The sequence below is a fragment of the Oncorhynchus mykiss genome, chromosome 13 (genome assembly GCF_013265735.2).
Source record: "Oncorhynchus mykiss isolate Arlee chromosome 13, USDA_OmykA_1.1, whole genome shotgun sequence".
NCBI classification, from domain to species: Eukaryota; Metazoa; Chordata; class Actinopteri; order Salmoniformes; family Salmonidae; genus Oncorhynchus; species Oncorhynchus mykiss.
In genome coordinates, this window is record NC_048577.1 from 31,775,171 (window position 1) to 31,789,734 (window position 14,564).

General features: G+C 43.9%; 1 protein-coding gene across 1 annotated transcript in view; it reads right to left on the minus strand.

Moving 5' to 3' along the window:
- The window catches only part of LOC110486133 (protein FAM171A2), a 78,874-nt gene that overhangs the window by 32,476 nt on the left and 31,834 nt on the right, over positions 1 to 14,564 (minus strand). Inside the window, exon 3 of the mRNA XM_021557505.2 lies at positions 13,402 to 13,494. Within this exon, the coding sequence (XP_021413180.2) occupies positions 13,402 to 13,494 (93 nt within the window). The remainder of the gene's footprint in view (positions 1 to 13,401; positions 13,495 to 14,564) is intronic.

The following is a 14,564-nucleotide window of genomic DNA, read 5'->3' on the forward strand; positions in this document are numbered from 1 at the left end:
GTTGGTACAGATGAACGCGGTACCTTCAGGCGTTTAGAAATTGCTCCCAAGGATGAACCAGACTTGTGGAGGTCTACCATTTTTCTGAGGTCTTGGCTGATTTCTTTTGATTTTCCCATGATGTCAATCAAAGAGGCACTGAGTTTGAAGGTAGGCCTTGAAATACATCCACAGGTACACCTCCAATTGACTCAAATGATGTCAATTAGCCTATCAGAAGCTTCTAAAGCCATGACATAATTTTGTGGAATTTGTCAAGCTGTTTAAAGGCACAGTCAACTTAGTGTATGTAAACTTTTGACCCACTGGAAAAGTGATGCAGTGAATTATAAGTGAAATAATCTGTCTGTAAACAATTGTTGGAAAAATTACTTGTGTCATGCACAAAGTAGATGTCCTAACCGACTTGCCAAAACTATAGTTTGTTAACAAGAAATGTGTGGAGTGGTTGAAAACTAGTTTTAATGACTCCAACCTAAGTGTATGTAAACTTCCGACTTCAACTGTACAGTCGTGGCCAAAAGTTTTGAGAAAGACACAAATATTAATGTTCACAAAGTCAGCTGCCTCAGTTCGTATGATGGCAATTTACATACACCCCAGAACGTTATGAAGAGTGATCAGATGAATTGCAATTAATTGCAAATCCCTCTTTGCCATGCAAATTAACTGAATACCCCCAAAACATGTTCACTGCATTTCAGCCCTGCCACAAAAGGACCAGCCGTCATCATGTCATTGATTCTCCTGTTAACACAGGTGTGAGTGTTGGCTGGAGATCATTCTGTCATGCTGATGGAGTTCGAATAACAGACTGGAAGCTTCAAAAGGAAGGTGGTGCTTGGAATCATTGTTTTTCCACTGTCAACCATGGTTACCTGCAAGAAAACACGTGCCGTCATCATTGCTTTGCACCAAAAGGGCTTCACAGACAAGGATATTGCTGCCAGTAAGATTGCATCTAAATCAACCATTTATCGGATCATCAAGAACTTAAAAGAGAGCGGTTCAAATGTTGTGAAGAAGGCTTCAGGGTGCCCAAGAAAGTCCAGCAAGTGCCAGGACCATCTCCTAAAGTTGATTCGGCTGTGGGATCTGCACACACAGTGAGGCGAAGACTTTTGGAGGATGGCCTGGTGTCAAGAAGGGCAGCAAAGAAACGACTTCTCTCCAGGAAAAACAAGAATGGTACCAACACATCCTCCGAGAGCAACTTCTCCCAACCATCCAGTAACAGTTTGGTGACGAACAATGCCTTTTCCAGCATGATGGAGCACCTTGCCATAAGGCAAAAGTGATAACTAAGTGACTCGGGGAACAAAACATTGATATTTTGGGTCCATAGGCAGAACTCCCCAGACCTTAATCCTATTGAGAACTTGTGGTCAATCCTCAAGAGGCGGGTGGACGAACAAATACCCACAAATTCTGACAAACTCCAAACATTGATTATGCAAGAATGGGCTGCCATCATGTGGCCCAGAAGTTAATTGACAGCATGCCAGGGCGGATTGCAGAGGTCTTGAAAAAGAAGGGTCAACACTGCAAATATTGACTCGTTGCATCAACTTCATGTAATTATCAATAAAAGCCTTGACACTTATGAAATGCTTGTAATTATACTTCAGTATTCCATAGTAACATCTGACAAAAATATCTAAAGACACTGAAGCAGAAAACTTTGTGGGAATTAATATTTGTGTCATTCTCAAATCTTTTAGACTCAATAAAAATATAAACGCAACATGTAAAGTGCTGGTCCGATGTTTCGTGAGCTGAAATAAAAGATCCCAGAAATGTTCCATACGTATAACAATGCATGCCCCTTACCTCATCCAGAAACAAAGACAGGACTTCGTACTAAATTGGTGCTGCTGAATAATTGTGCTATACGCCACAGCACTAATCAACATATAAAATGGCTTGATGGCTGAGACATGGCTTGGCTTAGAGACAGCGGAATGAGATAGGACAGGTGTGCTTTTTGTGAACGCTCTGTACCCTTTGTTCCCTCATTTCCATACCAACGGACAAGGCCCAGGTGTTCAGTCCGACATCACAGAGCAACAACAGAAACAATGGAGGGGGCAGAGCATATGGAGGGAGGCATGATGGGAGAGCGTGACCATCGAGTGTAGCCACTAAAGAGCAGCATATGCCAGAGGCGGAGGCTGCTGTAAATAATGTTATGTGTGTAAAATGCAACAGCAACACGCGTATAGTGGAGCTGAAGAGTAAGTGGCAGAACAAATGGAGCTCGCTGTCCTCTAACAACGCAAGCCTCTCTGTGTTCAAAGCCAGTTTCATCACTAGTACATCACCCGGCCGCTAAACTACAGCAAAAGAGAAACATGCTTTTATTGCCAAATCAGGTAATCGCAGCTCTTAGTCGTGTGTGTGTGTGTGTGTGTGTTGTAAAGGCTTGACATTTGAGTTAGAAGTGCAGCTGGGATGCAGTGATTGAATCACAGCATGATTCATGTTAGCTAGGTTGCAGACACTTACTGCTGACACTGTATGTGTTTCCCCATTTTTTGAGACAACCAATTGACTTCCCTGGAGGTTTTTCTGTAGCTGTGGACACATCAGGCTCAATGCCATAGCTGAGAAACAACCTTGTCGATATCCCTGCTATGGTCTCTATCATGAAGCACACAGATAAGACACACAACCAGATGAGTAAAGGTTTTGACACACTTCTAGGGCCTATGACTGGCTAACAACCACTCATAGCAAAGTACCTTCAGAGCCTGAAAATGCCTTCCCCCAAAGGATAACTAGGGGGGATAACTAAGCCTCCCGTGTTGCTCCAATTAATTGTGTGTAACACTGATTCATCCCCAGTAACGTATTAGTATGACATCTGAGCCAAGAGACTTAACACACGCTATGCAACACAAAATATAGGAGAGTCAACTCAAACATGGCCTGTTTCAGTAGCTCTGTTCTGAACCCACATGACAATGGGGGGGATTCTGAGGGAAAGAGAAATATAAGCTTTATGGGCACGCATAGAGTGAGTGTTATTTTTTATTTATTTCACCTTTATTTAACCAGGTAGGCCAGTTGAGAACAAGTTCTCATTTACATCTGCGACCTGGCCAAGATAAAGCAAAGCAGTGCAACAAAAAGCAACGACACAGAGTTACACATGGGATAAACAAAAGTACAGTCAATAACACAATCGAAAAATCTATATACAGTGTGTGCAAATGGAGTAAGGAGGTAAGGCAGTAAATATGCCATTGTAGTGAAGTAATTACAATTTAGCAAATTAACACTGGAGTGATAGATGTGCAGATGATGATGTGCAAGTAGAAATAATGGTGTGCAAAAGAGCAAAAAAGTAAAGTAAATAAAAACAATATGGGGATGAAGTAGGTAGTTGGATAGGCTATTTACAGATGGGCTATGTACAACTGCAGCGATCGGTAAGCTGCGCAGATAGCTGATGCTTAAAGTTAGTGAGGGAGATGTAGGTCTCCAACTTCAGCGATTTTTGCAATTCGTTCCAGTCATTAGCAGCAGAGAACTGGAAGGAAAGGCAGCCAAAGTAGGAATTGGCTTTGGGGATGTCCAGTGAGATATACCTGCTGTGGGTGTTGTTATGGTGACCAGTGAGCTGAGATAAGGCGGAGCATTACCTAGCAAAGACTTATAGTTGACCTGGAGCCAGTGGGTCTGAAGACGAATATGTAGCGAGGGCCAGCCGATGAGAGCATACAGGTCGCAGTGGTAGTATATGGGGCTTTGGTGACAAAACGGATGGCTCTGTGATAGACTGCATCCAGTTTGCTGAGTAGACTGTTGGAGGCTATTTTGTAAATGCCATCGCCGAAGTCGAGGATCGGTAGGATAGTCAGTTTTACGAGGGTATCTTAATATGAGTCTGGAAGGAGAGTTTACAGTCTAGCCAGACACCTAGGTATTTGTATTTGTAGTCCACATATTCTAAGTCAGAACCGTCCAGAGTAGTGATGCTAGTCGGGCGGGCAGGTGCGGGCAGCGATCGGTTGAAGAGCATGCATTTAGTTTTACTAGCGTTTAAGAGCAGTTGGAGGCCACGGAAGGAGTGTTCTATGGCATTATTTAGAGGTTTGTTACAGTGTCCAAAGAATGGCCAGATGTATACAGAATGGTGTCGTCTGCGTAGAGATGGATGTGTTATGTGGTTAACGTATATTGAATCATCTCTAAAAACAATGTAAGAAAAGAGGTAAACATATCAAGGTTGTACAATGATGCCTTTATTGCAGGCTGTCCTTGAATGATATCCAGTAGCTGCTACTACTTGAGCAATGACGTTTCAACCATAATGTCAATAACACAGAGTGGAATAACAATTAAACAGGCTACAATGTTGACCAAATACCTAACATACCTTGTGATTACAGAGCTTAATTACACCAATCACGTGCTGCATGCTTTCAAGTACACAGCCACACTAACAATCCCATTCTACCAAAGACAGCATTTTGGGTTTTGTCAAACACAGCTTGAAAAGCTCCTCTCCCCCCTCATTGACACTCCTCCACCTCTTCAAAACTCTTTCGTTTCTTGCCACCGGTTGTCTCCATGGTGACCAGCCTTAGCACTGAGAGCTGCACTTTCAGATGGCCTCTCATCAGTTCCAATCCATCAGCACAGGGATCTACTGTCTTTCTTCTCCCTGTTACTAAGGCCCTCGCTGTGGTACACTACCGTGCTTCGTCCTTCTGAGCTACTCGGCTCTACCGCTTAAAGAGACAGCAGAGAAAACGTGCTGAACTGCTGCTTAACTGACTGAGCAAGAATACTCTGGAGGCATTGAGAGAGAGCGGGAGAGAGTGGGAGAGTGTGAGAGCCTGTGTGAGAGAGAGTGTATGTGTAAGTGTGTACGTGTAAGCGTGTCAGCAAAACGACCACATCCTCCATTCATGTCCCTCTATAAAAGTTGCCAGATGCTCCAACGGGTAACTAACAAGAGAGTTGTGTAACTGTATCTCACCCTGATATAATTAAGTAGTATTCCAACCTGACTAACTAACTAAGAACACAGGGGTAGTTGGTCATTGGAGCCGGTTTGGTATTTTTTTTTGCATTTTATTAGTATCCCCATTAGCTTTCGCGAAAGCAGCAGCTACTCTTCCTAGGGTCCACACAAAACACAAAACATGAAACATAATACAGAACATTAATAGAGAAAAACAGCTCAAGGACAAGAACTACATAAATAAATAAAAAATGGCATACATAGCCTACATATCAATACATACAGTACACAAAAATATCTAGGTGAAATAGGGGAGAGGCGTTGTGCCGTGAGGTGTTTCTTTATCTGGTTTTTGAAACCAGCTTGGCTGTTCATTTCAGCAATATGAGATGAGAAGGGAGTTTTATCTGGATTTGGCGGTGGCATGTCTGGTGGGGTAAGTTTGTACAACAGTTGTAGATACAACTACCTCAGGTAGACCCAAATCAATTGAACAAGTAAAGGATGCCTCTCCTTGCCACATAAATCTCCAACACACTACTAAAACCCCACAGAGGGGGGGGGGGAGTAATATGTAGTCAATTATGTCATGAAAGGCCCTCTTGATAGAGGGAAGAGCAGTGGAAGAGAGAAAGCTGTCTGGGGCATAATTAAAGGGGACAGACAAGGCTCTCATTGAGGCTGTTGGTACAGAAATCAATGTGTTGCAGTCACAATAAATGCCTCTCATCCTGTCACGCACACATACTGTACAGTCGAGTCAGTCCCAGATTCTGGGATCATTAAGGAGATAAGGGAAAACTGCTGGGTCAGGGGCCCTGGGCATGACAGTTCAGAGAAGAGGGGGGGAAAAGAGAGAGAGAGAGCGCAAGAGAGAGGAGGTTGGGGAGGTATGGAGATTCAGTTGATAGACAGTAGAGAGAATGTGTGTTGTGTGGGTCTGAGGCAGAGAGCGAGAGAGAAAGGAAGAGAGAGAAATAGAGAGAGAGCATGAACTACAGAGAAAGTGTGAGCGTGTCACGTGTACAGCTTTCCTGATGGGCCTTGGTTGGAGCGGATTACATCATTCTGGCTCCCTCATTGGACTGGAAAGGTGACAGGATGTTGAGGGATGACGCCATGATTGTATATTTAATTAACTTGGCTGTGGCACCACGTACAGCACTGTACTGTCGGCGTAAGCAGAGAAACTGACAGAGATGAAGAGAATGAGGAAGAAGGGCGAGAAGACAGGGAGGTGTACACTGTGATTATTACTAACACCTCATACTGAATATTTAAGAGGAATATAGAGGTAAAGACAGAACATTATTTTCTTAAATTATCAGGTATTGTTCCTCCCCAGCATTGCCCGAAACACATCCCCCACATCCCCATGATTGTTTTCCTAGCCACTGTGCATCTGCCTCTGCATTGCTTGCTCTTTTTGGGTTGAGGCTGGGCATCTGTAAAGCACTAGATGACAACTGCTGATGTAAAAAGGGCTTTAAAAATACATATGATTGAATTAGATTTTCACCCCCAGAGGCAATCATTAAACAGAGACTTATCTATCACATCCCATGACGTGGGCTATAACAACACAACAATAGTACGCACTGCTGCCACTGTGAAAGCAATTATTAAAATCATACGGAAATATGACTGGTGAATCTACAGGTCTTTCTTTAATTGATGTCATAGAGATGAACAAAGCAGGCACTTTACACCCAGCCCATTGCTAAACAGGTGTAAATTTTGGAAGACATTTATAGCCTGTTTGGTTTGCCTAGAAATGCCTTGAGGCAGATACAGTGTTGTATCTAGGTCGATTTAATTTGGGTGCTTCATCTTCTGTATTGCTGGTTTATTGGCCCTATCAATAATGTGGAAAGCTACAAGTGTATTTTATTGGATTTGAGTAATAAACACACACACACACCATCCACACAAAAGCATGAATGCATGTACACATACACACCATCCACACAGGCACACACACACACACACACACAGGCACACACAGGCACACACACACACACACACAGGCACACACACACACACACACACACAGGCACACACACACACACACACACAGGCACACACACACACACACACACACAGGCACACACACACACACACACACACACACACACACACACGACTAAGAGCTGCGATTACCTGATTTGGCAATAAAAGCATGTTTCTCTTTTGCTGTAGTTTAGCGGCCGGGTGATGTACTAGTGATGAAACTGGCTTTGAACACAGAGAGGCTTGCGTTGTTAGAGGACAGCAAGCTCCATTTGTTCTGCCACTTACTCTTCAGCTCCACTATACGCGTGTTGCTGTTGCATTTTACCTGCTACACAGAGCTTTGTTTCGAGAGCGGAGAGGAGCAGAGGGGGAGAACATCTATTTTGCCTACTGTTGATTGTGCATAAGTACAATAGCTTTGGTCCAGTTTTTCACAGATACTCATTAAATCTACAATATGTAACTTTTTGGGCGACCTGACCAAATTCTGAAGAGTTATAGATCGGTCATTCTCTTTGAAAACAAGTCTAAGAAGTGGTAAATCTGCTCTACAGTATGTGCTCTATTTCGGTGCTTCCCATTCTTAAGTTTTGTTTTTGCCTATTTTACTTTCGGTTTTGTACGCCAAGCTTCAAAAAGCTGAAAATGCAATATTTTGAGTTATTGAAAATATATTTCACAACAGTTTAGATGGTACAATGATTCTCTGGGCCTGTTTTGTCACATAAACTGAATATTAGCAACCAGGAAATGGCGGAGCGATTTCTGCATAATGCACTTTTATATTGTTGCTAGGTGGTTGTCCTAAACTAGTGGTTGTCCTGAACCTACCTAGTCAATGTAGCTAGCTAGCTAGTAGAAGTAGCATCTTCTGACATCATTATTTCAATTCACATGATAAAATGAACGAAGATTTTTTATTTAAAAAAATGACCCCGGGCTGTAGCAACGCCGCAACACTGCGACGCAGTGCCTTAAACCACTGTGCCACTCGGGAGGCCAGACATCGAACATTTTACCTTGCCGATCTTTGAACTTGAACACTGTCATTGGACGTGACGCAACGTGAAAGAAACACGGGCAGTGAAGCAGCTTTCAATGATTTCAAAGGAAGCATTTCCTCAACGGTTGATGGCTGATTGCAATGCCGGACACCCAGTGGCCATAGTAGGGCCATAATACAGTATCTGTCCTGTCTGTGCACTGAACTTAATGCTATGCTGTATGTGTTATATCAAGCACTGCTACTACGCTAACAGTCCACTGTGAAAATGTATTTGGGCCCTCAAAATGTGTGATTACTGATCTAAGGCCATATGGAGAAGAGTTGAAAAGTTACAAGCCAGATATTTTGTAATGGATATTTTCCTTTGGAAGAAGAGGAGAGATATGTTTTTTAATTTTTTTTTTATTTTACCTTTATTTAACCAGGTAGGCAAGTTGAGAACAAGTTCTCATTTACAATTGCGACCTGGCCAAGATAAAGCAAAGCAGTTCGACAGATACAACGACACAGAGTTACATATGGAGTAAAATAAACATACAGTCAATAATACAGTATAAACAAGTCTATATACAATGTGAGCAAATGAGGTGAGAAGGGAGGTAAAGGCAAAAAAGGCCATGGTGGCAAAGTAAATACAATATAGCAAGTAAAACACTGGAATGGTAGTTTTGCAATGGAAGAATGTGCAAAGTAGAAATAAAAATAATGGGGTGCAAAGGAGCAAAATAAATAAATAAATAAAATACAGTTGGGAAAGAGGTAGTTGTTTGGGCTAAATTATAGGTGGGCTATGTACAGGTGCAGTAATCTGTGAGCTGCTCTGATAGTTGGTGCTTAAAGCTAGTGAGGGAGATAAGTGTTTCCAGTTTCAGAGATTTTTGTAGTTCGTTCCAGTCATTGGCAGCAGAGAACTGTAAGGAGAGGCGGCCAAAGAAAGAATTGGTTTTGGGGGTGACTAGAGAGATATACCTGCTGGAGCGCGTGCTACAGGTGGGAGATGCTATGGTGACCAGCGAGCTGAGATAAGGGAGGACTTTACCTAGCAGGGTCTTGTAGATGACATGGAGCCAGTGGGTTTGGCGACGAGTATGAAGCGAGGGCCTGCCAACGAGAGCATACAGGTCGCAATGGTGGGTAGTATATGGGGCTTTGGTGACAAAACAGATTGCACTGTGATAGACTGCATCCAATTTGTTGAGTAGGGTATTGGAGGCTATTTTGTAAATGACATCGCCAAAGTCGAGGATTGGTAGGATGATCAGTTTTACAAGGGTATGTTTGGCAGCATGAATAAAGGATGCTTTGTTTTGCGAAATAGGAAGCCAATTCTAGATTTAACTTTGGATTGGAGATTTGATATGTTATGTTATGATATGGGTCTGGAAGGAGAGTTTACAGTCTAACCAGACATCTAAGTATTTGTAGTTGTCCACGTATTCTAAGTCAGAGCCGTCCAGAGTAGTGATGTTGGACAGGCGGGTAGGTGCAGGTAGCGATTGGTTGAAGAGCATGCATTTAGTTTTACTTGTATTTAAGAGCAATTGGAGGCCACGGAAGGAGAGTTGTATGGCATTGAAGCTTGCCTGGAGGGTTGTTAACACAGTGTCCAAAGGAGGGCCGGAAGTATACAGAATGGTGTCGTCTGCGTAGAGGTGGATCAGAGACTCACCAGCAGCAAGAGCGACCTCATTGATGTATACAGAGAAGAGAGTCGGTCCAAGAATTGAACCCTGTGGCACCCCCATAGAGACTGCCAGAGGTCCGGACAGCAGACCCTCCGATTTGACACACTGAACTCTATCAGAGAAGTAGTTAGTGAACCAGGCGAGGCAATCATTTGAGAAACCAAGGCTGTCGAGTCTGCCGATGAGGATGTGGTGATTGACAGAGTCGAAAGCCTTGGTCAGATCAATGAATACTGCTGCACAGTAATGTTTCTTATCGATGGCGGTTAAGATATCGTTTAGGACCTTGAGCGTGGCTGAGGTGCACCCATGACCAGCTCTGAAACCAGATTGCATAGCAGAGAAGGTATGGTGAGATTCGAAATGGTCGGTAATCTGTTTGTTGACTTGGCTTTCGAAGACCTTAGAAAGGCATGGTAGGATAGATATAGGTCTGTAGCAGTTTGGGTCAAGAGTGTCCCCCCCTTTGAAGAGGGGGATGACCGCAGCTGCTTTCCAATCTTTGGGAATCTCAGATGACACGAAAGAGAGGTTGAACAGGCTAGTAATAGGGGTGGCAACAATTTCGGCAGATAATTTTAGAAAGAAAGGGTCCAGATTGTCTAGCCCGGCTGATTTGTAGGGGTCCAGATTTTGCAGCTCTTTCAGAACATCAGCTGAATGGATTTGGGAGAAGGAGAAATGGGGAAGGCTTGGGCGAGTTGCTGTTGGGGGTGCAGTGCTGTTGACCGGGGTAGGAGTAGCCAGGTGGAAAGCATGGCCAGCCGTAGAAAAATGCTTATTGAAAGTCTCAATTATGGTGGATTTATCAGTGGTGACAGTGTTTCCTATCTTCAGTGCAGTGGGCAGCTGGGAGGAGGTGTTCTTATTCTCCATGGACTTTACAGTGTCCCAGAACTTTTTTGAGTTTTTGTTGCAGGAAGCAAATTTCTGCTTGAAAAAGCTAGCCTTGGCTTTTCTAACTGCCTGTGTATAATGGTTTCTAGCTTCCTTGAACAGCTGCATATCACGGGGGCTGTTCGATGCTAATGCAGAACGCCATAGGATGTTTTTGTGTTGGTTAAGGGCAGTCAGGTCTGGGGAGAACCAAGGGCTATATCTGTTCCTGGTTCTAAATTTCTTGAATGGGGCATGTTTATTTAAGATGGTTAGGAAGGCATTTAAAAAAAAATATCCAGGCATCCTCTACTGACGGGATGAGATCAATATCCTTCCAGGATACCCCGGCCAGGTCGATTAGAAAGGCCTGCTCGCTGAAGTGTTTCAGGGAGCGTTTTACAGTGATGAGTGGAGGTCGTTTGACCGCTGACCCATTACGGATGCAGGCAATGAGGCAGTGATCGCTGAGATCTTGGTTGAAGACAGCAGAGGTGTATTTAGAGGGGAAGTTGGTTAGGATGATATCTATGAGGGTGCCCGTGTTTAAGGCTTTCGGGAGGTACCTGGTAGGTTCATTGATAATTTGTGTGAGATTGAGGGCATCAAGTTTAGATTGTAGGATTGCTGGGGTGTTAAGCATGTTCCAGTTTAGGTCGCCTAGCAGCACGAGCTCTGAAGATAGATGGGGGGCAATCAGTTTACATATGGTGTCCAGAGCACAGCTGGGGGCAGAGGGTGGTCTATAGCAGGCGGCAACAGTGAGAGACTTGTTTTTAGAGAGGTGGATTTTTAAAAGTAGAAGTTCAAATTGTTTGGGTACAGACCTGGATAGTAGGACAGAACTCTGCAGGCTATCTTTGCAGTAGATTGCAACACCGCCCCCTTTGGCAGTTCTATCTTGTCTGAAAATGTTGTAGTTTGGAATTAAAATTTCAGAATTTTTGGTGGTCTTCCTAAGCCAGGATTCAGACACAGCTAGAACATCCGGGTTGGCAGAGTGTGCTAAAGCAGTGAATAGAACAAACTTAGGGAGGAGGCTTCTAATGTTAACATGCATGAAACCAAGGCTATTACGGTTACAGAAGTCGTCAAAAGAGAGCGCCTGGGGAATAGGAGTGGAGCTAGGCACTGCAGGGCCTGGATTCACCTCTACATCGCCAGAGGAACATAGGAGGAGTAGAATAAGGGTGCGGCTAAAAGCAATAAGAATTGGTCGTCTAGAACGTCTGGAACAGAGAGTAAAAGGAGGTTTCTGGGGGCGATAAAATAGCATCAAAGTATAATGTATAGACAAAGGTATGGTAGGATGTGAATACAGTGGAGGTAAACCTAGGTATTGAGTGATGAAGAGAGAGATAATGTCTCTAGAAACATCATTGAAACCAGGAGATGTCATTGCATGTGTGGGTGGTGGAACTAATAGGTTGGATAAGGTATAGTGAGCAGGACTAGAGGCTCTACAGTGAAATAAGCCAATAAACACTAACCAGAACAGCAATGGACAAGACATATTGACATTAAGGAGAGGCATGCTTAGTCGAGTGATCAAAAGGGTCCAGTGAGTGGAGGGGGTCACGGCGTCACGGCGATTTAGACAGCTAGCCAGGCCATCGGTAGCAAGCTAGCATAGGATGGAGGTCTGTTGTTAGCCACCTCTTGCGTTCCGTCAGTAGATTAGTGGGGTTCCGTGTGGTAGAGGGGATTAATCCAAATCACACAACAACAACAAAAATAAGAACAATAGATATAGTTATAGAGGCCCAAGAAGAAAACATAATAATAATAAAAATAAATAAATTGTCCGATTGTCTATTCAGATAGCAGCCGGTGAGACAGCTAACGGTTAGCAGGCCGCAGATGGGCATTCAGGTAACGTCGCGACGGAGGAGCCAGCCGGATCTCCTTCGGGTAGATAACGTCGGCAGTCCAGTTGTGAAGGCACCGGTGGGGCTCCGCGTAGGCAGTAAAACGGGTCCGGATAGGTGACTGCAGCCCAGGAGTGATTGATGGAACTCAGGAGTGATTGACGGAGCTGGCTAGCTCCGGAATAATTGATGTTTGCTCCGGAATCGACGAAAGCCGATAGTCACACGGATAGCAGCTAGCTAGCTGTGAGATCCGGGTATGAATGTCCAGAGAGCAGTTGAAATCCAGGGACATGGAGAGAAAAATTGGTCCGGTATGTTCCGTTCCGAGCCGCGCTGCGCCTTACAAAACTGGCGATAGATTTTCGAGCTAAAGGATAGCTGATGACCACAAACCGTGGTTAGCTGAATACTAACGATTTGCCAGTAAAGAAGCTAACTAGCTTCTGAACTAGCTTCTGGATTAGCTTCTGGCTAGTTTCTGGCTAGCTTCTTGGAGTTTCTGGCTAGCTTCTTGGAGGATTACAGATTTGAGGTAAATAATACTTTTTTATAAATGTAAATTGGTGAGGCGGGATGCAGGAGTGTTTTGAAGATGAGTTGATGGAAAATAAAAAATAAAATGTACGTGAAAAAAGTTGTAAATATATTTATATACAGGACATGACAAGACGAGGACAAAAGACGTCTGAACTGCTATGCCATCTTGGCTAATGTAAAAGTAGACAGTAAGTATAGCGTGGAGACAGGTATTTATTTAAAATTTTTGTATATGCCATTGAGAGGACGCTTTTACTCAAAGTGATTTACAGTCATGCGTGCATACATTTCACAAAGGGGAGGGGGGGGGGGGGGGGGGGGGGGTGCGTGAAACAAACCCACAATCCCAGTGCTGCAAGTGCCATGCTCTACCAACTGAGCCATACAGAACCACATACAGGACCAGGCAGGTACAGGTAGGTATAGTATGTAGAGACTCACCTGGGGATCCCAGCAGGATCTGGACTACATCATCATACAGGATCAGGGTCGCAGGCCGCTGGGGGAGCAAGTAGAGGCTGACTGAAGCATACACTGAGAGAGAGAGAGAAGAGAGAAGAGAGAGAGAAGAGAGAAAAAGAAAGAGAGAGAGAGAGAGAGGAAAAAGGAGAGAGGAAGGAAAAGTGAGGAGGAAAAGGGAAAGAGAGAGGAGAAAGAGAGAAACAAAACCAACATGAGTTAGTTATGACAGATCAGTCATCAATCAGACAGACACCTGTCTCTGTTGACTGCTGGTCCTCACTCCCCCCCCCCAGTCATAACAAAACAATGTTTATCAAACCCAGAGCGACAGTCATGACCTACATTTCTCCCTTCACAAAGTGTTTCCAGCTATGCAGCAAGACAACAATGCACCTGGCGTGGGGTTAGATAAAGAAACCAGGCCACCTCATTCCTCAGCTGTCCACAGAGTATACTCTTTATGTATAGTGAGGTGAGGAAATCCTGGTGCATCCCACCTGAGAGTTCCCTCTCTGACAGTCAGATTGTAAGGAGTGTGTGCTTGTGTGTGTGTGTGTGTTTGCAACCCGAGTCCACTAGAGTTAATGAGCAATAACAGTCTCCGTTCGTTACCATCTGAGCTTCTTTTTGAAAAGAGGATTGTGACAAGGCATTGAAATCCACCCAGAGGGAAAGCGCTCAGGATGGATTCAAAACACTCTTGACATTGACAAGCCTCTCTATCCTTTCGCCTGTGTTCAGGAGGTGTGGAAGGATGTGTGCCGTCTTTACACTCCTGACATGTGTATGCTTTGCTGGTCAAGAGAGTTACATGTATTGGATTATATCTCGAAAGGGTGTAGACCAGTGGTTCCCAAACTTTTTATACCCCTTCAAACATTCAACCTCCAGCTGCATACCCCCTCTAGCACCAGGGTCAGCACACTCTCAAATGTTTTTTGTTTGTTGCCATCCTTGTAATCACATTTGACCTTGTCCATAAGCTTGAGTTTATTTGCACACAGAAAAATCATTCATTGATGGAAAGACCTGTGTGTTGTCCTTGTTAATGCAGACAGAAAAGATTACAGGGACTCTCCAACTTCTTAATCATAGCCTCAATTTTGTCCCACACATTGAATATAGTTGTGGAGAGTCCCTGT